Below are 22,331 nucleotides of genomic sequence, written 5' to 3' on the forward strand. Positions count from 1 at the left end.
GTTCGACGTTATCCTGATATAATTGTGTTTTAATATTTTTGAATAAGCTACTGAATTTCTTGAATAATTTCTGATTTTATTCTGTCGACATTATCAATTGTGTTACAAATACAATGCCTGCAGGCACTTATACATGCTCGAATCTATTCAAAGATAATTATATAAATATCCTATAAAGTAACTTTAATAAAAGATTATTTGTTAATGATTTATTTGATTTTTTCACGAAATAAAGTTACTTTCTCTATGTGATTTGTAAAATAAAAATAATAAATTAGAAGATGTAACTCAGTATTTAAAATTGTTATTTTTTATCTTTGTTTAGTATTAAATTCGAATAAGAATAAAAATATATCTTAATATAACTAGCACATCGTTTGTAATAATGTATCTTGATAAATTATACTGATTTTACATTCAATGGTAAAATAAACACTGCTTTACTATAAAAAACACGTCAACTTATATATAACCATGAACATCAACATCGTATATTACATTGATTTCATTGTTCATTAGAATAAGTGATGAATTTAAAAGTATTGTAACCAATTTAATAACAGTTAATATTTGCAAATCAATTTTGATTTTCACGTTAATCAAAACATTCATTACTAATCTTTCTTTTCTAATTCCGCACAGCATAATTGTATTATTTTAAACCTTTTACACTTCACTGGTGCTGTTATGGCAATTGGACAGCCACGCATTATTTATCCTCATAAGGATAGAACTCATTAGTAAAATTAAGCGCGTATGCAATTTACACTATGGATACTCATAAATCACAGATGAAAACACAATACTTTTATAATAATATTTAGATAATGTGATCAATAACGTCCAAAAACTGCGAATTTTGTATTAACAAAAAGTCTTAAAATGTGAAAGGTTAATTTCAGACATAAATTATGGAGAATTCATAAATACTTCCGTTGCAGTTGCCAAACCGGATGCGACAAATGGACTGCGTGTCCAATTTGGCTTGGTTCACTTCAAAAGAATGGGATGTGTATTGTACATTGAGTGCACATAATGACGTTCATTTCGCTTTATATTATATGATACAGTGCAGAGTTCACTACAAATTTTACTCTTTTTAAAACCGTAAAATTTGAATACGCGTTGTCTTATGCTAGAATATCTTCCTTAGGCATCTGATATTCGTCTAAGTTTCATAGGCAACACGACATCACAGAATATATTTCAACTTTTTCCTTTACTCACTTCCGATATTTTTTGTTCAAATATGTATAAATCATGTTTATTCTTTCCTAACAATGGCAAAACTGATATCAGAATGCTGATATTATGAAATTGAATTGAATGATATTATAACAAACAATGGCAAATATTAGGATTAATTATAAATGATTTGATATCATAGCTCCTATTAAGTTTTATCAATCAAGTTACTGTATCATTTAATTATTTAGTTACTTATGTGACTAAATATTTCGATTTAGCATTAGTTCTATTCTTATAATTGTTTTCAAGCAATTTGAAAGCTTCGATCATCATTTGCGAGAATCAATTTCAAAGCTAAATAAACAAGAAACCAATTAATGTACATAATTAATCTTTATATCAACCATTTACAAAATATTTTGTTTCAAACTGTACGATTTAAAATAGAATAGAACATTCTACAGATTTGTATGTTTGATCGTACGGTCACAAAAATCTGTACCATTGCCTGGTTCTAAGAATTCGACCTGAAATGGTAAAAACATATTTACTTACTTGCTGTCTAGATTTCACATGACGTAACAGATGTAAAATAGGAACATGAATACAATTACATACGTACATAGATATTTATATAACCTGAATTTTTCTTTTGTTTTAGACTGCTCTACATACCGGTGCTGGTTCACAGCAGCAACTCTTAGAACCCAGAATGGCGCAACTAGAAACCTTAGAAGCGAAGGTAATGAAAAAAAATCCATAACTCACTTGGTACGAAACAAAAACAAAACTTTCTCACATTTAAAATTCATTATGATGCGACACACGCTTCTCCTTGCAGTAATACCTTTTTATGCTCAGTCTTAACCGTAGAAAAACTTATGACCTTTACGTATTTGCATATAATGACTGTAAACTTCTTTATAGCATTTTTCATAGACACCTATAACAATAAAAAAACACGTTGTCCCTTGTATTAGAGTAAAATAATTTTCAACATATAAATTATCATAATTTTATAGAAGCTTTTTTTATGGAACTAAATATTTTATTACACAGTCATGTTCAAAAAATATAACTGAATTATTACTACAGCCAAAAATGTAAATAGAAACGCTGTTACGGGATAAATATAATATAAAATAACTTCTTTGTTGCACAGGGTGAGTCATTTACCAGCACCACTTATGTTTAAACTATTCATTCTATAAAAACTTATGCTTAAACTATTCATTCTATAAAAACTTATGCAAATTTTGAAACAAACATTGTATTGTCAAATTGTATTGAACTTTTTGTGTTGACAAACACTTTTTAGTCGACCGTGCAAATTTTAAATGTACCTATATACGTAAAAGATTAAACAATGAAACATAAAAGATTTACGTTTAAAGAAACCGTCAACTCTATTATTGAAAACAATTTCGATATGAATAATAACACGTTTTGTCAGGGCAATAAATATTTCAACGCACGTTCGACTTTTATAGCTGAACAAGGACGACTTTTCTAGTAAAGACTACAATTTATTAAGAATTAAGTGGCATCTAATCGGTTTCTTACTTTCAAGGTAAACTCTAAACACGTTTCACTGGTTTCACGGCGGTTATCCTCTTCAACAGTGAATAACTGATTGCGTTAAGATTATATATTCGATTTGTCGTTCCTTTACCACGGTTGTAGATACAATTCTTGCAATAATTTTCTTTCTTCGATGCAACTCCTGTTTCTCTCCAACTACGATTTCCACTTAATTCAAATCTTCTAGTCCATTTTAGATTTGTAAAGGAATCCAATAGTACATGTTAATAACCCAGGAATTGAAAAGGTTCTGAAAATAACTATTTCAAAGTGTTATACGAGGTATCATGTAACTGGTGGTAAACCGGATAAAGCCTGATTCTATGTCAAAAAATAAGTCGAAAATATAGAATAAGATTTTTTCATATGAGACTTTGATTTCGAGAAAATCGACTTGACTGTGTCACGTTACTGGATCTCACTGTTGATCATTGTCTCGATTGAAGTTTATGTTATAGACTACCAAGGTTACGAAAATGTTTACTGTACTCGAGAGTTAAAAATACACAATGAAACAGGATGTTAAAGTAATCATAAACTATATTATTACAGAAATTGTTGAATATCTTGTCCATTCTGCCGAATATATAATTCTGCTCTTCTAATGAAATTTCTATGAACGCTTTCTAATGCATTCTGTTGTTTTAATATATGAAACGCTATAAGTAGAGCGTGCGTCGATTCCCCTTGGTCCTGTGCACTTTTAACTTGTGGGTAGTTGGCCAAAACTTGAAGGGCTTACCGTAGGATAATAATTTAACATAAACTTCAATCGAGACAATGATCTACAGTGAGATCCAATAACGAAACATAATAAAGTTCACGTGTACCCGGTGAATATTCAAAGTTGATTTTCTCGAAAACAATTTCATATGAAAAAGTTTTATTTTATATTTTCAACTTATTTTTTGACATAGAATCAGCCCTTATCCGTTGTACCAAAGGTTTCATGACACCCTGTATATCGGTTCCCATTGAAACAGATATGGACAACCTGAATAAACTTATAACTATTATTAGGTGTATCAATTCTGATCTATATCGATTTCAATATCGGTTTTTCAGAACCGATGATATATCATTATCGGTTCCCGTTCTTATTCTGACCACTTAACTGGTTAACAGTTCAACGAGAAAACTTTAAATGGTAAGCTAACTTTTTCAATGATCGATTATCTATTTTCATAGAAAAACATGTGATTCTCCTTCGTTTCGCTTTAGTTTCTCGTTAGAATATAATATAACTGCATTTCGCCTGCATTTGACGAATATACACTTCATTATTTAATTTTACAACGCGCACAATAAGAGATTTGTGAAACTAAATTCGACACTTAACAGCTTAAATAAAATATACAGCAAAAAATTCTATGCCGTCTTCGTTGTCGATTCTCTATGAACATATAGCAAATAATGGATAAATTTATAACTAAAATTTATAACTAATACATGATTATTTCTGTAAAATGATTGTAAAATGTATATGTATTTCACGCACAATATTACGTTGAACTGAACTATAGTCAGAATGCAGAACTGACATTGACAGTTATAAAATCGATATAGAACCGATATCACGTGTGTAAACAGGCGTGTTGAAATTATTTTTAAATTCTGACAACTTTTACCGAATTTTCATTAGTAGCAATATTGTCGTTGAAACTGTTAGCTTCCACATGACAAAATGACGATGTTAGTCGTGTATATATAGGGGTTTAAACAATGTCCACGAATGATATAACGCTTTCTTTCTTACAGTATAATTACGATAACGAATTTGCATAAAAGACCCGTTCTTGTGACAGCCTTTTTAACCATGTCTTTTTTTGTTAGTATAATTTACAAACAGAATTAATCAAACGAAAGTTTTAAACGCAATTAAACAAATATAAATAGTATTGTCTTTTTCCAGCTGAAATCCGTAACCATTTTCATGCTGTCCATGTCGAATGTTTAGAATAAATAATTTACAGTAGAAGCAAAAATAATTCTGATAAGTGTAATAGTTTCAAAAAGTCTGTGCACACGTGCCTTTTTGTTTTTACTAATCTGATGATTCTCCTTTGATCTAAATAATTTCTTAGATTTGTATTTGCACGATAGTAACTGATTTTGCGGTATCATTGAGCTCAACACTATTGTATTTTATTCAAACAACAGTGTATTTTTAAAATTATTTTGAAATGCTATTGGAATTTAAGTACATTTTTATTTCTTCCTACACGTGCATTATAGAGTTCATATTCGATAACATGGAAACATAAAACTACTTTGATATATTATACATTGAATATATAAATATGTACATATTGTTACATAGGTAGATATTTTTGCATTGTATAACCATTCCTGTTTTTGCAGTATATTTTGAGCCATTTTCTTATTGTAAGGATAAATAGATGACTGAGATTCAGTTTTTGCACTGTTTTATGTAAATAATTTCCTAAAATGTCTAAAGAAACATTTTGATCCACAGTTCCACGAATAGAAGCTAATCTTCCCGCCTCATCCGAATCATATACTTTAATTTTGGACACAGACTGTTAATTTTAAGTTTAATTAATTTATTAATCAATTTAATGATTAATTGATTCATTTGATTCCATTTTTTTTACTTTTGAATCAATTGTTTGACCTGGAAACTCCAACTCTTTTTCACGTCTATTTTTTCAAATTGCATTTGCCTCTTTTTATTTATTTTATTATTACAATGTAGGTCTTCGTCTAAGTCAAACATCTATTATATCTAGTTGTTATTAGTATATTTAATTGTTTAAGATCAAATAACTAAGAACTCTATTGTTTTTGGCTTTTTCCTAACAGTTCTTAAAACACTACTCTTGTATTGAAATTCCACGTTGCTGTATTGCAGTACGGAATAAGACTTGTTAACTTTTTTCCTATTTGTCTGTGTCGATGCTCTACTTTTCCTATATTAATAATAAATTCATAAATTGTGACTGTTATTTCTATTGCAGTATACATATGTTTTTAAAACATAATTGTTACTTATACTTGTTAATACAAAAGTGACATAGAATTCATAATACAATAGTATAATACAGAATAGTATTCATTCATATTAACTACAATTTACTAGGGAATTAAACAATAAAACTATTATCTACTTTTACGTAAATATGAAACACCAAAGTGATTTTCAATGAATCTACATTTTTTGAATCGATAAAAATGATCTAGTACCAGTAATAAAAAATATTTTAACTACAAGCCTGTTTCTGAATCAAAATTTGATTAATTCTTTATCATCGTTAGAAAATACTGTAGAAAGTTTGAGGTTGTTGATAATAATAAATGTGAAAATCACTCAAAGTTGATAAACAAAGACAATAACGAAACAGTTTATTAATAAAAACTATAACAAAAATACATGACTTTTTACAAAACTGTCGAGTGAGCTGAACAAGGACTTACTACCATATATGCTAAAATTGGCAGGAGCATAGCATGTAACGACAAAATACGTTTATATACTATTAAAATCAACAAAATTCTACCATTTTATACTTACAATTCAAACAGTTTATTTCTACTGAACACTGATTTACACTGATATATACCTACCTTTGCACGACGCTGTTTAGCACGTTGAGCTATACTATTGAATTTTATGTGCAAAATAATTTACTACCTCATTTCATACACTTGACCGAAGTTAGGAATGGCGTTTGAACCGTTTAGTGCAACCGCATGTAAAGTTAAATTTGAAAAACCTGTTGTAAATTTTGATTAAAAAACTCCGTCGAGTTTCTAAAAACTATTTCGTTCACGCTCTTTAAGAACTATAACTTGCAATACATAACATAAGAATAACATTTTTATAAACATTTCTCATATTATCTGTAAAAATATTGAATAAACATTTAATTACTCAAATAATTACATTCCCATTTAATTAATACTTTATTCGTTTAAATATTCATTCAACAATAACAGCCGTACGTTATTTACCGTGTTAATTACACTGCCAACTACAGATAGCTGACATTCGAAAGCTTAGCTCACAATTTATTTACAATTGAACTATTCTCTCATTTTTCTGTCTAGAGAATATTTCTCGCTTCCATTATCATTCTTTTCTTTGTCGAGTATGCTTTCGCAAGTGTTCGCAAAAAAGACAAGTATAAGGAAGAAGTTTTTAACCGTACCATCGGAAGAAACCGAAGGCAATGTTTCACGGTTATTGGTGGGTACGCAATAGCCCCCGGCTTCTTAAGGCTGTCCAACCAGTGATTTATATGCAGATGCACGAGCCGAACTGTTTCGTTTCGGGCCCCTCACTCGAGTTTCGGGCCCCGAGACCGTACCCGTGCGGGTGCTATTAAAACTGCCCCACGTCCACACAAGGATGCGCAATGGCGCAGCATTCTCGAAACCTATTTTTTAACGTCGAACGATTTCCAAGGAATTCATGGGATTTTACTATGACCAGATTGGCAAAACCAGTATATTAGTTAGCATTCTGCGAAGATTTCTTTACAGTGAACCTTAACATTTGACAATAATTATTAAGACTATATATTTATAATCATGAAGTAATGAAATTTATAATTTCGTTATAAAAAAGAATTGAAAGTTTCATTTCATATGTTTTAACACAATCATCATAAAATAATAAATACTGCAGACGAAAATTAAAGAAGATTGTTCAAATATTCTTCTTCTTCTAGCAACATTTTGGCCAATTCGAATATGCGTTTACTTTGTCAAAAGAAGTGTAAATTATTTAGTAACTACAATTATTTAGTTTCACCTTATTATTATATTTTTGTGTAAATCGATTAATATTACAATGAACAAACTCAGTAAAGAATACTTGTTACTCCTACAACGAAAGGTTTAAGTTCATTTGTATCAACCGTTTGTTGGCAGAAGATTGTTCCGTTCATATCAATTAATTATCTAATGATATAAAACTATGAACGAATCTTTATTTTTTTTGTTTTAAAACCAAGTCAGAAATTTAAACTGCATTTCTAAATACTGATCACTGGAAAACTATTATATTTGTTTAGAATTATTTCTTTTTATTTGGTAATAAAAAATAAAATACTATTGAAAAACTTATTTTTTAACAAACTCAAGGATGAAGTTATTGAAATCAATTCTTTTCACCATCTTGTAAGGTATCAGCCTTATAAAATTGGTATAATTAAATTACTCTTTAAGGTTATAAAGACTGTTCCTTCCAATTGCGCATTTATGTTTGTGTATAATATTAGTAATTGGAGCTAAATTATATAACAAAGTAAATTCTTGTATCATGATTGGATAAACGCTGTGTCATAATGATTCTACAAGTAACACTATTAACTTAGAATAGGCACATCAAGACAATCTCTAAGATCTACACTAGTTATTACGCCCATTAGAGTAGGATCAGATATTGAGCAATATTATCAACTTAAGACTGCATTTATCAGAGATCAATAAAGATTGATAATTACAAAATACTAGCCCTCGAGTGTTAAATGTCACTTCCAACAACACTTATATCGATCTATTAAGTAAATATATCGTATGTATTTAATAATAGAAAAGTTATCATCATGATACTTCAAACCTTGTGATACATTTAGATACTAATATTTCTGTTTATGCACTTTATTGTTTGTAGATTTTTATAGATATTCATATATAAATATTTATAATAATAAAATTTGTTGTAAATATATTGTGCATATTTTATATATTGAATCGATGAATTTTTCCGATATTTTTAGTATGATTGCAATTTAAATTATTAATAGCCTCTCTTTTAGGAAACTTATAACTTGAAATATAAAATTGATATTGTACGGCGAACAGAAACGATTCGAGTTAGAATCAGGATTCGCTATTAATTTACCTATTAGCATATTATGAAGCCATAACTCTGAATAACAATGCTAGATTTCACACGTCATAGAACACTATAGCAAATTTATTCAAATCAAAATATTATTACTCGCTAAATACTTTCTCGATAAATGATCATGTTTTCTGTCATTTAAAGCTGTTTAAAAAATGCTTCATATTCCATAAACGTACAGAAAATTTCTCGAAACAAAAAATGCTAGTAACTATAAGGATAGCGTGCATCTGTTAACATTTCATTGAGAAAAGTCATTACTGTTAATGATACGTATTTTCTGATACATTCTCTAGATCAATCATATTATTAAATTTAAATGAATATTTGTCCTTTCTACATTGCAATCTACGGTTTACAAATATAAAGCTATCAATAAAAAATAGTTATCATTAATATTCTATTTTTTCAAATTAATATTAGTTAATGTTATAAAATCTATTTTAAACCAAGAAATCTAAACGGGTTGCAGGTTGCGTATGTAGTGCATAATATATATTACGCATTACGGAATCGTTTAGATAATCTGGAAGAAAGTAATTCTACCGGAAAATTAATATAACAGTACATAATTGTCGAGGCTCACCTGTTTCCGAATATTGATGATACAACCTCTGCTCATAATTTACATTTAATCGAAATTAATGATAGTAGAGTGTTTCCTGTACCTCAGCAATATCTTCATCTTCTATTATTTGTATCAAATTAGTGGTGTAAAACAATATCGGAACATATTGCTTTACTAAGACTAGTACATTAAACGGTGCTCTTATGCAGGTATGCAGATATTATATATTCCCCATATCATTATTATAAAACACGAAAGGTGATACGAGCAAATTTTACTTCGTAATTTCAAGCTGTTTGTTTATATAAAATCATCTCTGTTAAGAATGTACATAATATAAACATAAAAACAAAGAAGAATTAAAAAACAATCTACGCGTGTTTGGAGACCGTGCACTGCTTAGATACATATCTCTAAGGTTGTTTAAATATTTTCAAAAAATATTTATTACGTTCACAAAATTTCTTTCATTAGTCTTAGTTTCCAAACTGTTAAAGAGTGGTGCAAATAAATAAAGTTAAGTTGACCTTCCACAATGTTGGAAATTAAACATTCCTCAGCCTTTCTCAATAATTGAAATGTATCGGAAAGTAAATTACAACAGTAATTCTTAATATTTATAATATACATTTTATTATTATAAAAATCAAGTACTAATTTTATGAGAAGTTACTATCAATCATTTTTACTACGTTTTTAATTCGATAAATAGGAAAAAGGGATTTCAGTTTGCATTGAAAACATAAAATAAAATATGGTTTAGAGAAAATCGAACATAATGTATTTATAGAGCACATCTGACAACAAATAAATCAACAAATGAACACTGAATAAAAAATGTTGAATCATTTCATTCGAAAGTTTATTACCTACAAAGTGAAATTCGAAAATATTCTGCTAGGATTTAATGAAACGTAGGTGTTCAGTGAATTTATCTTTTCTCAAAAATTAGCTGTTAAACCAGAAGTATTTATTTTACAATTCATCATTATTTTGTCATGAAGAATAACTGACAATTATTCTACTTATATTTAAGTCAAGAGTTAAGTATTACACATGTACTCGACAATTACTCACGTTTGGTTTTCTGAAAAATGATGTCTGAAACGAAAAAGTTTTACTGGACGTTTTCGACTTACTTTTTCATGTAGAATCATTTTTTCCTAGTTAAGTCACCGGTAACAATACTCCTCATACGTGAGAATAAAGTGAATGACTAAATAAGTTACATTTGTAGATAAAAGTAAATTTAATATTTGTTTCGGTGATGACGAGGCGAGAGTATGGTGAAATCTAATAGAAACACTTAATCCGAAGCTCTTAAAACCGAGAATGAAACATATTGAAGAATTGATAGGTAATAACGTGAGGTCGTATACTTAAATTTCGAATTAGTGTGAGTGTATATATATATTTATTGACGATGCTCTGGGCAGAAATAAATACCTGAACTCGTAAGAAGTAATTTAACTAAATTTTACCAGGGTAATGATCTCAAATATAAATTAAGTCAATACTCTCTAAAGTTCTATAATCAGTACCACCAACACAATCGCTTGAGTTAACAATAACGAGGAATCAGAAAATCATCTGTTAGAAGAATGAAGATAAATAAATGTCGATTATTTATTACAAAAAGCTAATAAAATATTACAGAAAACTAATAAATCTAGTTTTTAATATGGTGAACCGTTTGAAATGTTTCACTTCACATAAAAATTTATAGACTGAACAAATACTGAAGCTATGTCAAATAAATCGTTATGTCAGGCTATATTATAATTTTCTAATACGCCCGAATATTTTTATGATATTATAATTTACGCTCCAATTTTCCTATTACTATCTGAATATATTAATGTACATAAGAAACTATTAGCTTCCACATATTCAGTACCTATACATTCTACTGTATCACACTATAACTATTACATAATAAAAATACTTCTATCGATCGTTGTATATTCTTGATAATATAGAAGTTAGGACTTAAAATTTTACTGATCGAACATTTTATGATCAAACGCAAATTCTGATATGATATTTAGCTTCACCTATACAGTTATGTATTCATTATGTTTTTCTCATTGTTTTATCGTTATATACACATTTCATCGTATTTTTCAAGTCATTCTCATGTGCTTCCCTACCTATGAACACTGGAAAAAAATAATGAAAATATGTAAAAATGAAAAAAAAACATATAATACATTTCCTTATCGTGTATTTATTGCTGTACTTGTATTTCAGTTAATAAAAATTATAAGCTATTTGAATTATTTATATTTTAGAGATTGGGGCCTTAATAATATAATAGACAATTGGGATACATATTCACGTAATTGTATCGATCTAATGCGGCGCAAAACATTCAAACAATATTTATAAAATCCAATATGTGTCAAACGAACACCTTCCGTAAACCTAGTGTTAATAAACTCTACCTTTTTAATCCGCAAGCACACTTTTGTTTGAAAAAACGTATGGCATTCTTGAGATTTTTTATCTCGCTGTTGAGTGTCAATGGCTCTACTCCTGCAGTTCTTTCCATGAACAATTTATACGCGTTGCCAAGCTCGTTGAAGCGGTTTTGACTTCTGTAAGCACGTTACAAAAATTCAATTCGATGTTTACGGTCGAACAGGCTTCGCGAAGTCGTGTTTTGCCATCGCGACGAGAAAAATAAAAGCAAAAATAGAAAGCAAAAGACAGAAGCAGAAGCGTGCTGCACATATACAGAGGTTTTGATATGAATAATGAAGAACGTCGGAACAGAGAGGTTACATCAACGTCGATAGGTTATCTCCTTGCCAGGAGCCAGGAACGATCCTCAGGTGGATGCTTCTTGCTGATAGAAAGAAATTTTTCACCTGTGTTGCTGTTATTCTATCAAAGTTTTTCATACGCTGCCATGAGAAATGCCAAGGTGGTAAAATATCTTATTTGGAAGCAAGATAAATGCAAGCATGGAGTAAATGTTGACTGTGTATACACCAAATAAATTTTCTCCGTGCAACATTGAGTCTTTTATTTGCATTTTATTTCCGTTACTAATTCGTAGCGAACGGAAGGACTGAATTTAACACTTTCTCATTATATAACACTTTTATATATTTATAAAATATTGTACGCAGGTTCCACACGTGTAGAGAATTTTGAAAATAATCTTTTTTTTTCCTTTTTTTGTAGTGGAATGCGTAAGATCACTGATGTAATCAACTATTTCCAATAAACTCTAAACTCTAAAGTAATATATATATATATTTATAAAACGTGAAATAAATATGAATAATTGTAAATATTTGCTACAAAATAAAGATAAAAGAGTTTATTGGAAATAATTGATTACATCAGTAATCTTACGCATTCCACTATATATATATATCCTGCAAAAATCCAACATGTAACACAATAAAAACAGGGTTCCCGAACGATGTTCGAATATTTTCCGTATCTTTGATACTGTTACATTTTACAAATTTCTTTTTAATTTTACTGAATAATTATCTGGAAACGTTTAATGATAATCTGATAACAACTCTTTTATAAAACGAATGCGTATACCACAACATATAATACATTATATAATCCACTCACAGAGAAAATACTGAAATAATAAATTAAACATGAATATACATATGTACGTCGAGATTTTTATTCAAATTGATTTTTACATGTTTCGCGAAAATGTAGGATGTAGTACGCCCTTGGGTCCAAAGGCTCAGACAGATCAGGTCGGCGAGATTGCAGATCCAGGAGTCAGTGCCCTTTACTGTCTGAACTGCACTACCTAAGGCAAAGTTTCGTCCTCTTAACGTGTCGAAAACATTCCCTTGAAAAATTTCATGTCTACCAAAGTGTTTTCGAGTCTAATACTTTACTTTGAGGCAAAATAATTTGTGAAATAATCAGTAGAAAATAATATGTCACTTTATTACATGATTTTCGTAACGAAATTCTCTTTAACAAAATAAAAATCGGTTAATTCTAATAACAGTATCATTCGATTTTTTGTATTAACATATGTACTATATTTAAATACGTCAATTGCGCAAAATATTTTTTCAGTTTTTTTATAAGTAGTTAACTGAGTGCTTATCATAAAGAACATTTAGTATATACACAGTGATCTACGTAATACAATACTGCTAACTCAGAAATGATTTTAAAAAACAGAATCCATGTAAAAATAGATAAAATAATATAAGAATAATATACTTCCATTTAAGATATTTCTATCGACAAAATCAAGATAAAAACTTGTTGTGTACTTATACAGACGACATAGTCTGTTGATTTTCTCGAAAAGGAGACTCGAAATAAAAAAAATTTAGTATAAAATTATAAACATTATTAGGTATGGATTAAAAAAACCTAGTTAAAAGAGAATTCCCCCTAACAATTGATTAATTAAATACACTAAAAAAATCATAGTTCTCTATGAAAACCTCTGACAAAATCATTCTACGCTACATCGCTAAAGAAGATTTATTCAAAACTATGAATAATATTCATATGTTTATAGGTATTGAAAATAAACACCAAATATATAAGTATATATTTGATATTAATGATATCTTGAAATATTATAAAAATACAATACATACAAATATGAAGTTGCTTTTTCAATTATGTATTAAAGTATATTAGCAAAAGAAAAAAACTGAAAAAAATAGAAAAAAGGATGTGTTTCTTACATGGAAGGTATTCAATTTTTTGAAGTAGATCGAAAATGTGGTGTTTGTTCCACAGTTTCACACTAATATTTGTATTATCCGGAGTTGTGTTTAAACATTTTAAACACAGAGAATAGTATTATAAAGCAATTATATGTAAGATGAAAACTTGGTATTCATGATCCTAAATTAATTTTTACAGACGAAGTAAAGAACTTCTTCCTTCTAAGAAAATTTCTTTTATAATAAGTTAGAATATCTGCAGATTTTGAAAATGTAATTATAGAATAAAAAATAAATATATTCGTAAAAATGTGTGATAAACAAATATTCTTGTGTAAATAAAAACATTTGCATCGTGTGCTACTAAATGAATAAAGTCATGTACTTACTATAAAATAATTGATGTTGTCTTGCCTGTGAAATATAGGTTCCTTCCATTTGTCATATATTGCCGTTTGAAACGTAATTGTTGAAATTAAATGTAATATAAATAAAAGAAATAATTTTACTAATTATTCTACAAATAAAACAATTAACAAGGAAAAGAGTACATGTACCTGTATAATTTAAGTGAATACAGTAAAAAGGTTGTTAATACCTTGTAAACTAATTTTATAAATGAAGTAATATTTTAAAATCATTCTATTCTTAAAAGACATAGTCCTAAAAATTCACCTATTATGATCTGCTAAAAAATTTAAAAATTTGTATAGACTTTGGTATTAAGCTGTCCTGAACTGTAAATTTCATACATTTATGATATAGATAAGTGTACAGAATCTAATAAAGAATTTTGACGTCCCAATTTAAATTATAGTAAAATGTAAATCTTTTTAATCAGGTTTAGGTAATTATTTACATTAACGATTCCTCATCGATTAGGTGTTTGATTTTCAACACTCTTTCCCTATACGTGTTACTGCGGTTCAATTTTAGTTTTTGAGATACTTTATTACTTATTATACTTCACTTGAGATATTTTAAGATTCGCAAAAAACTTTTTCAGAAATTGCGCACCCTTATTGACATAAATAACCTTATTATCAAAAACACTATTTTGAACAAGTTCTTTTTATAGATACATATTCACCGTTCGGACTTAGTTTCAAAAATATACGCAAAAATATATTCAATACTACATACACCTGACTCTTCATTTACACAAACTTTTTTACGAGAGTATCTGTTTCGCGCAATAAATTAGAATACTATTTACGCGGTAGTTATTCACACGATCTTAACAGTTAACTGCGTTCGACGAGTATACACGCCATCTTAAACTCAAAATGATATTAGTTCTTTCAACGATAGATTATTTATTTCTTCAGATACACATGTAATTGTTCTTCGTTTTGCTTTAATTTTTGTTAGAATATATTATTAATGAATTTGGCCTGCGTTAGACGAGTATACATTTCATTATTTAATTTCATTATGAGCATTATCAGAGATTTCTGAAATTAAATCCCTCAGTTAACAGGTTAATTTACGCGACCAGAAAATACATTTTCCTACAAGTTTTTGTTTAACGACTCCCGCAGACGCGAAGGCTCGACTACTATGTTTCTTGGAAGGACCAAGGTGAAGCTTAAAACCGATTCGTCTTGTCCCTGTACACGTTTAATTATTCATTATTTTTTTTTTTGTTAAGCTAATTCAAATAAATATGTATTTCTAAAACTTATGTGTACTAGCTTTTATTTCCAATATTTTTTCTTTTGTACTGATAGATTTTATTTATTCATTTGCGTAAAACAAATCCACGTGGAATGGATTTTCAAGTAAATTAAGGATCAGCTGTACCGTAGTTGTGTGCCGAATTCGTGTTAGTTTTGGTCTGATTGACTTTATCCGGTAGCCGTAAGGCGGCTGAACTATCTGTTGCTATTAAATTTCGCAATTATAAAAATTGCTGTTACTATTTTATACGTTATCAAATCGAAATATAAGTGAAAACTAGCCTCAATTATTCTAAAATGTCACCTGAACCCTAAAATAAATGACAACATAATTTAACAAATTAAAAGAAAACATTAAACACACAATGTTAAAAATGTTTTTAAGCATATCTCAAAAATTAAACCTAAACATTAGTGTAGACTTACTAAGTTGTTCAGGTTCAGTCAGTTAAATAAAAATTACAAATGTGAATAATTATCAGAATGGAATAATGTTTACAATCTCATATCGGAATTTATTTAAGCTTTTACTGTTTACAATCAAACCGATAATGAAAAAACATATCTGTACTTAGTTCACGCTGTTATGAAGTCTAAAAATTTAAACTTCTGTATCCAGAGTTTTCAATCAATTAATTGCAACGACACTCCGTCATTTAACACTTACTCGTATAAAGTATTCAATAATATTTGTAATCCGTTCAATATTATCAACAGTACAAACCAATGAATTTTATCGAATTACAATAAACGTTCAAAGTATAACAGCATACGTAACTCAATCGTATCGTAGAATAGTCATCTTTTAGATACAGCTGTCATTAACAGTGCACAAAAACTTTGCGTAGCAATTGGCTATTAACAGTCTCTGTGAGCGCAACAAAAAATTTACGTTTCCTACCGCACGATTAATTTCTACTCGATACGTAATTAATTGCTACACTGGCTTCGTGGATACCTGAAACTATGCATAAAAGCAATGCAAACGCGTACAGCCACTCTGTCCTCTTTCACTATCGCACCGTGCAATTGTGGTGAAGGGTGGCAGGATTATCTCGGGAACGCAGGTCTTCCTACAAAATCCACATAAATTTCCGCTTCCTGCGTACAAGCGGCGACTATCATCCATTTTACTTCGCAACTCAGCAGAAGAAAGTGTTAAATCCAATTTAGCGCTTCGACTCGCCGCATGTCTTTATTCTATAATTATACGACAAATTTATTTTTATTGTTGCTAAAACGCTTTCTTTGATTAAGCGATATGCCTACTACTCGCGGTACGACGCCGGTGACTTATTCGAAGATAAGGTTTACACCATGCCACCATCGTCTACCTTTTTTAACCAGTTAACTGCGTTTTACGAGTATACACGTTACCTTAAAGCTTGAAATGATACTAATTGTTTCAACGATGAATTTCTTATTTTTTCAAATAAACATGTAATTCTTCTTTGTTTTGCTTTTTCTTCCATTAAAATATACCCTAGGTGCATTCATTCTGCGTTTGACGAATATACACTTCGTTGTTTGATTTTATTGCGCGCAAAACGAGAGATTTTTCAAATCAAATTCCACCGTTAACAGATTAACAAGTGGAACTTGTATTATTCGCAAGAACTGGTACAAGGAAGCAATTTACCACGACGTATTTGATAGAATTACATAATGTTATATGAATTATTTAACAAGCAATTATATAAATAGACAGATCGAATTAACACAACAAAACAGAATAACATACAACCGTACATCGATAAACAATACAAACACACGGAAATCATACACACGCCAAATTCGTTCGCAACAGTTTACATGGATTATGTTATCATTTGTCCAACAGTAATACATTTTACAACTACATATAAATAATAGGAATCACTGTAATTTTTACGAAACAATTCTATCTCTGATCAATTAAGTTTTAATAATAACGTAATGAAAATGTACCTTATAGAGATGAATTGTATATTCTTTTCCATATAGAAGTCATACTGTTTGTACTATACGTATAAAATTGATAATAGAATACTAATAAACACAATTTGATGTGGAATACTTTAATTATATTTGTCAACAACAAATTTTTTTTCCTAGTCTTATATAATTTTGATAATCATTCTATTGCACACAGTTGTAACAGAACGTTATAGCAGAATAGAAAACTAATTCTATGATATTATACATTAAAGTAATCCAACGACACATAATTTTAATAAAAAATGTACTAAAAGATACTAAGTTATCATTCTGTTTAGAGCATAGAAAATATTTTCTTGAAACATGTTTGTTGATGAAAAAAAACAGTGTTACCCTCTGAAGATTCAAAATTTTCGATCTTACGGAAAAAATCTGTTCAAACTCACGTAATATAATTTCTTATCACGATGAATGAGCTTTATACATAACACATACGTATTTATTTCAAAGTTTGTTACTAAGAAGATATTTTTAATCAACTGAGCACGAAGTAGCTTTAAGTATTCAATAAATAAAAGCCTTATTCAGAGAATCTTAGAAAATTATATTCAGTTAAATCGATAATTTCGAAGGTTGAATATACTTCTGATAAAGTAACGTGTCTTTTTCATTGGTAATTCAGACATTTATCGATCATAATCATCGATAATAATTGTCAAATTCTTCACCTTAGGATTCATAAGATTTCTGTTTATAAATTGTTCTTATTATGTAATTAAAATTATATAGAAAAGAAAAACACTAACTGTCAAAAATACATTGAATTTTTCTCTATTTTTAAAACGCTATAACTGCTAGAGATCTATTCCCGAAAAGCTTATAAATAGATAACTTCATCGAATATATCTGAACATCATGTATATTTATCGACCTTCATTTCGCTAGACGTAATCAGACACTATCTAATATTATTGCCGCTTCCATTTCCCCTTGCGAAAAGCAATTTCTCATGCTGAGATTCTCTGAAGATTGGGAAATTCTAGCACAGTACATTAAAAAACAAAAATGTGAAAACATTCACAGGCTTGCAGCTGAAATTGTTCCGGTAATCATTATAGTTTCACTTTCGTGAAACCTCTCGCAATCACGGGAAGCTTTAGAATTAAAACAGTTTTCCTGTTATTGCATTACACTTCTCTGCGGTTTCAGTGTATTTTCATTATGTCCTTTAGCCTGATATTCAAACCGCAATAAAAGATTAACTAAAATTACAACGTTGAATTTCCTTGTTATGATTTCTTTTTGAACTATGATGGATTTAACTACTTTGTTATCAATAATTTATAAAAAGTAAAAGATAATTCGAGTCTTATTTTATGCCAACGAGCGCTCTAAAGTATAATCATTGATAACAGAAGAATAATACGTAATTTGCATTCAAACAAACTGAATAATATTTATGTTTGTTAAATTCTATTCGAAATCTTCACCAAGAGTCTGACACGATATTCTAAGGCAAGGGGTTAACAGTCATTGTTGTTTATGCGATTTCATGTAAACAACAATTTTCGACCAGTATCAGAAGCGTGACTTTGCTGTTCTATGGTCTAATACGTCAAATTGAAACATTCCTATTTTACGTAATGCTCGAGAGAAAATGTTCTCCCGAGTGTTGCAAACAGCACGGGTTGCTGTTTCGAGGTACTGAAAGTAATCAAGCAATGCAAGCTGCACGAATAGCACCCCAACAGATGAAAAAGGCGCAAGTTTTTACAATTTATTCATTTATCTTCCGGGCGAAGGAACCGTGAACAAACGAAGTACGCCCTAACTTTGGTAGAAGTCGAGTGGACGAGCCTGGGAAAGGATTCTCTGGGCGAGTGACCCGACTGACCCAGACGTTGGACTGGCAGAACTTAACAGTTTAAGCCCTAGAGCTACGGGGAAACTCGTAACTCAAGAAACCTAAGTCGCTCAGACCATATTTCTAGTTATGACTTGACGATTTTATTTCTTTCTTATTCGTAAGCTCCTCCGTACAGTGCATTAAAACTTCAAACTGATATTCGAATCAAATTTAAAGAAATATAATTGACAAGTTCAAACAGTGACCATTTCATTTGTTTCTATGCAATACGTAGACGTGTACATGTTTTTTACATACTGCTGTGAGTTAAAGGATTTTCAAAAAGTATCGAGCAGAGACAATATATTTTTATAGTAAACATTACAATACTGTTAAAAAGGAGGATATGTTAGATTTCATTATTACTGAATGAAACGAAGCAGCACTGGTATGATATAAAGTGTTTAAAACTTAATAATGTTTATTACTGTTACGCGAGGATCATGTAACTAGCTTTAAATTAGCAAAGTTTCATATTAAAATTTAAATGTTTACTTGTTATTGAGAAGTGTTACGATTAAAATATAAACAAAAATAGATATTAATTCAATTAAGAACGTAGCTAATACAACTAAAAGGAATAATAACAGTGAAATATTCAAAAGCTTGATATAAGAAAAAAGTGATTTTTCAGTATATCTTTTTATGATAAACATTTGGAAAATATCTGCACGAGAGATATAAACACATATAATAATTCAAACACTGATTTAAGTATGATGTAAATATTTTAAACAATAATCAGTTAATCAATTAGTTACTACTTTCTTTTTGCTACAGCATTCATTTTATACCTCTTCTTTTAATAAACATTATCCATTCATAATGTGTATAACACAATAGGAAGCCTAAAGTACAAACGTCAAGCGTTACACTCTTCTTGTTTTCCATTACTTGTGGTTGAAATTTATCTAAGGGTTTGTTGGACTGTCGCAGCACGGTTATCTGGCTTCAGACGAAATAGGATTGCACTACTACTACAGTCTGGACTTTTATCCTATAACCGTGAATCTTTATGCCGTAAATCTCGGTTGGAGATAATCCCATGAACAGACGTCGAATACCCAGCCCAGAAAAACTCGAAGCTCGAAGAAACGAAGTAAGAGCAAAGCAGAGAGAAGGTGTCAACAAGAAATCGTTTATCTGAAGTCCAGTTAAAAATGAATATGCGGAAATCTACCATACTGTAGAAAAATATATTAACCAAATTTTAAAAAAATGAAATCTATGTGTTGCAAAAGAAAATGTTATTTTCTTAAAAATGTTTAGACACTTAGTTAAAGTAAGAATTCAAAAATTTGTAAGAAAATTTAAAATACTTTTAAAGTTGCCCCAAAACAATTTTACATCTAATGTTTGCATGCACCATTGGTATTTATTATATAATTATTCTAAAATTTTTACTTTAAGTTTGCAGAAATTATAATAGAATGGTCGGAAATATAAATATTCTTAAACTTTCAATTACATATGAAATTCGTGGATGGGAATATTCTCTTAGTTTCTTTTCAGAGAATGTTTTAATTTAATTTTTAATTTGTGATGTGAAAAATATTTTAATTCAAAAAAGATTGTTTATACCCTTGCAAAATAAAATTGTTGTTTGAAGCCTACGAATACATCTGAATATTCAATTATTTACTTATAGAAATAATTTTCTTTAACCATCTTTTTCCTTACGAAAAGGTAATGTGAAATTGTTATATCACAAAAATTAAAATTTAGGAGATCAAGAATTAATTTAAAATTTAGTGTTTATATTAATAATTATTTTATTATAAAACTGTTTTTATTCTTTTATAAGGATACGTATAGTATATACTATATATTAAAATTCTTAAAGAAAAGAGGTTAAAATAAAAAATATATTTATTTTAACAAATAAGGTATTTACAGTGCCATTAAATGGCATAAATATGGTAATGAAGGCAGTACATAAGAGAGTCCCACGGCATTCGAATAAAAATAGTGAACCTTCGACCCTCGTACGGAACAATGTCATGATATTCCGGTCCTTGAGACGAAGCTACTATCCCTTCCGACAATGCGAAACTCTGGTCAATGCTTCCTTCCTCCGATCCTATGCCAAGATGAAGGAGGATGTGATGTGAGACTATTGTGAACACAGTGTATCTCGAATGAAGCAGCGGACCACCAACTGGGTACGAAGGAATCATGAACCGGATGCTTTTAAAATTCGATATTATCACTTGCACACGGAGCCTTAACTTGAAAGCTGAATATATTCTGTAAAGGTTTATTAAATATATCGATAAAATGTATAGAAGTTGACGGCATTAGATACACATAACACTATAATAAAGAATAATAAAGATGCTGACTTCGACAATTAATATAAAATAATACAACTTAGTAAGACATTTTGATAAGATAATTTGATAAATTACACAATTTGAAGGAATGACATAGAAATATATATGTGAAATTATAATTTCAGTAAGAGCAATTTTTGTATTAATGTAATATAAACCTTCGTTTTTCGATATTTCAACATAAAATTATTTATCAGAAAGTTGAATATTAAATAAACAAAAAAAATGTGTCTCATTTTCTGTTTCAATGAAATTATTTGTGCACTATAGGACGAATGTCGATTATACACTATAACCGGAATTTTAAGCGTCTATTCATAAAATATAAGTGCAAATCCTGCAGATTATTTAAACGAAGGAATTTAATAATTTATAATACTGCAATTCCTTAAATAAAATAATCTGACTACTACTGTGTTGACATTTTCAAATTTAAAAATTTTTAGTCAACTTATAAATAAGTAGATTACTGTAATAATCTTTGGTAATATTGTAATAATTATTGAACTTTCATTTCGTTACCAGAAAACAAATTTTTTTAATATCTACTACATTTTCCATTACATTGTCACCAATATTCAAACTGTTATACCATTTAACGTTAAATG

The 22,331-nt window shown here is 29.2% G+C and overlaps 1 protein-coding gene and 1 long non-coding RNA gene across 3 annotated transcripts in view; one reads left to right on the forward strand and one right to left on the reverse strand.

Moving 5' to 3' along the window:
- Positions 1–22,331, forward strand: part of sprt (PDZ domain-containing protein sprite) — a 133,553-nt gene that overhangs the window by 83,938 nt on the left and 27,284 nt on the right. Inside the window, exon 4 of the mRNA XM_031994616.2 lies at positions 1,850–1,930. Coding sequence (XP_031850476.1) covers positions 1,850–1,930 — 81 coding nt within the window. The remainder of the gene's footprint in view (positions 1–1,849; positions 1,931–22,331) is intronic.
- On the reverse strand, positions 920–4,443 carry LOC116435238 (uncharacterized). Of its 2 annotated transcripts, none has more exons than XR_004236721.1 (5): positions 4,398–4,443; positions 2,752–3,029; positions 1,988–2,131; positions 1,811–1,909; positions 920–1,715 (listed from the first exon to the last, which is right to left on the reverse strand). It is a non-coding gene; the product is annotated as an uncharacterized LOC116435238 (long non-coding RNA). The 2 variants fall into 2 exon arrangements; XR_004236720.1 differs by having other exon boundaries at positions 1,811–1,917.

Source organism: Nomia melanderi, chromosome 11 (assembly GCF_051020985.1).
Source record: "Nomia melanderi isolate GNS246 chromosome 11, iyNomMela1, whole genome shotgun sequence".
Classification (NCBI taxonomy): Eukaryota; Metazoa; Arthropoda; class Insecta; order Hymenoptera; family Halictidae; genus Nomia; species Nomia melanderi.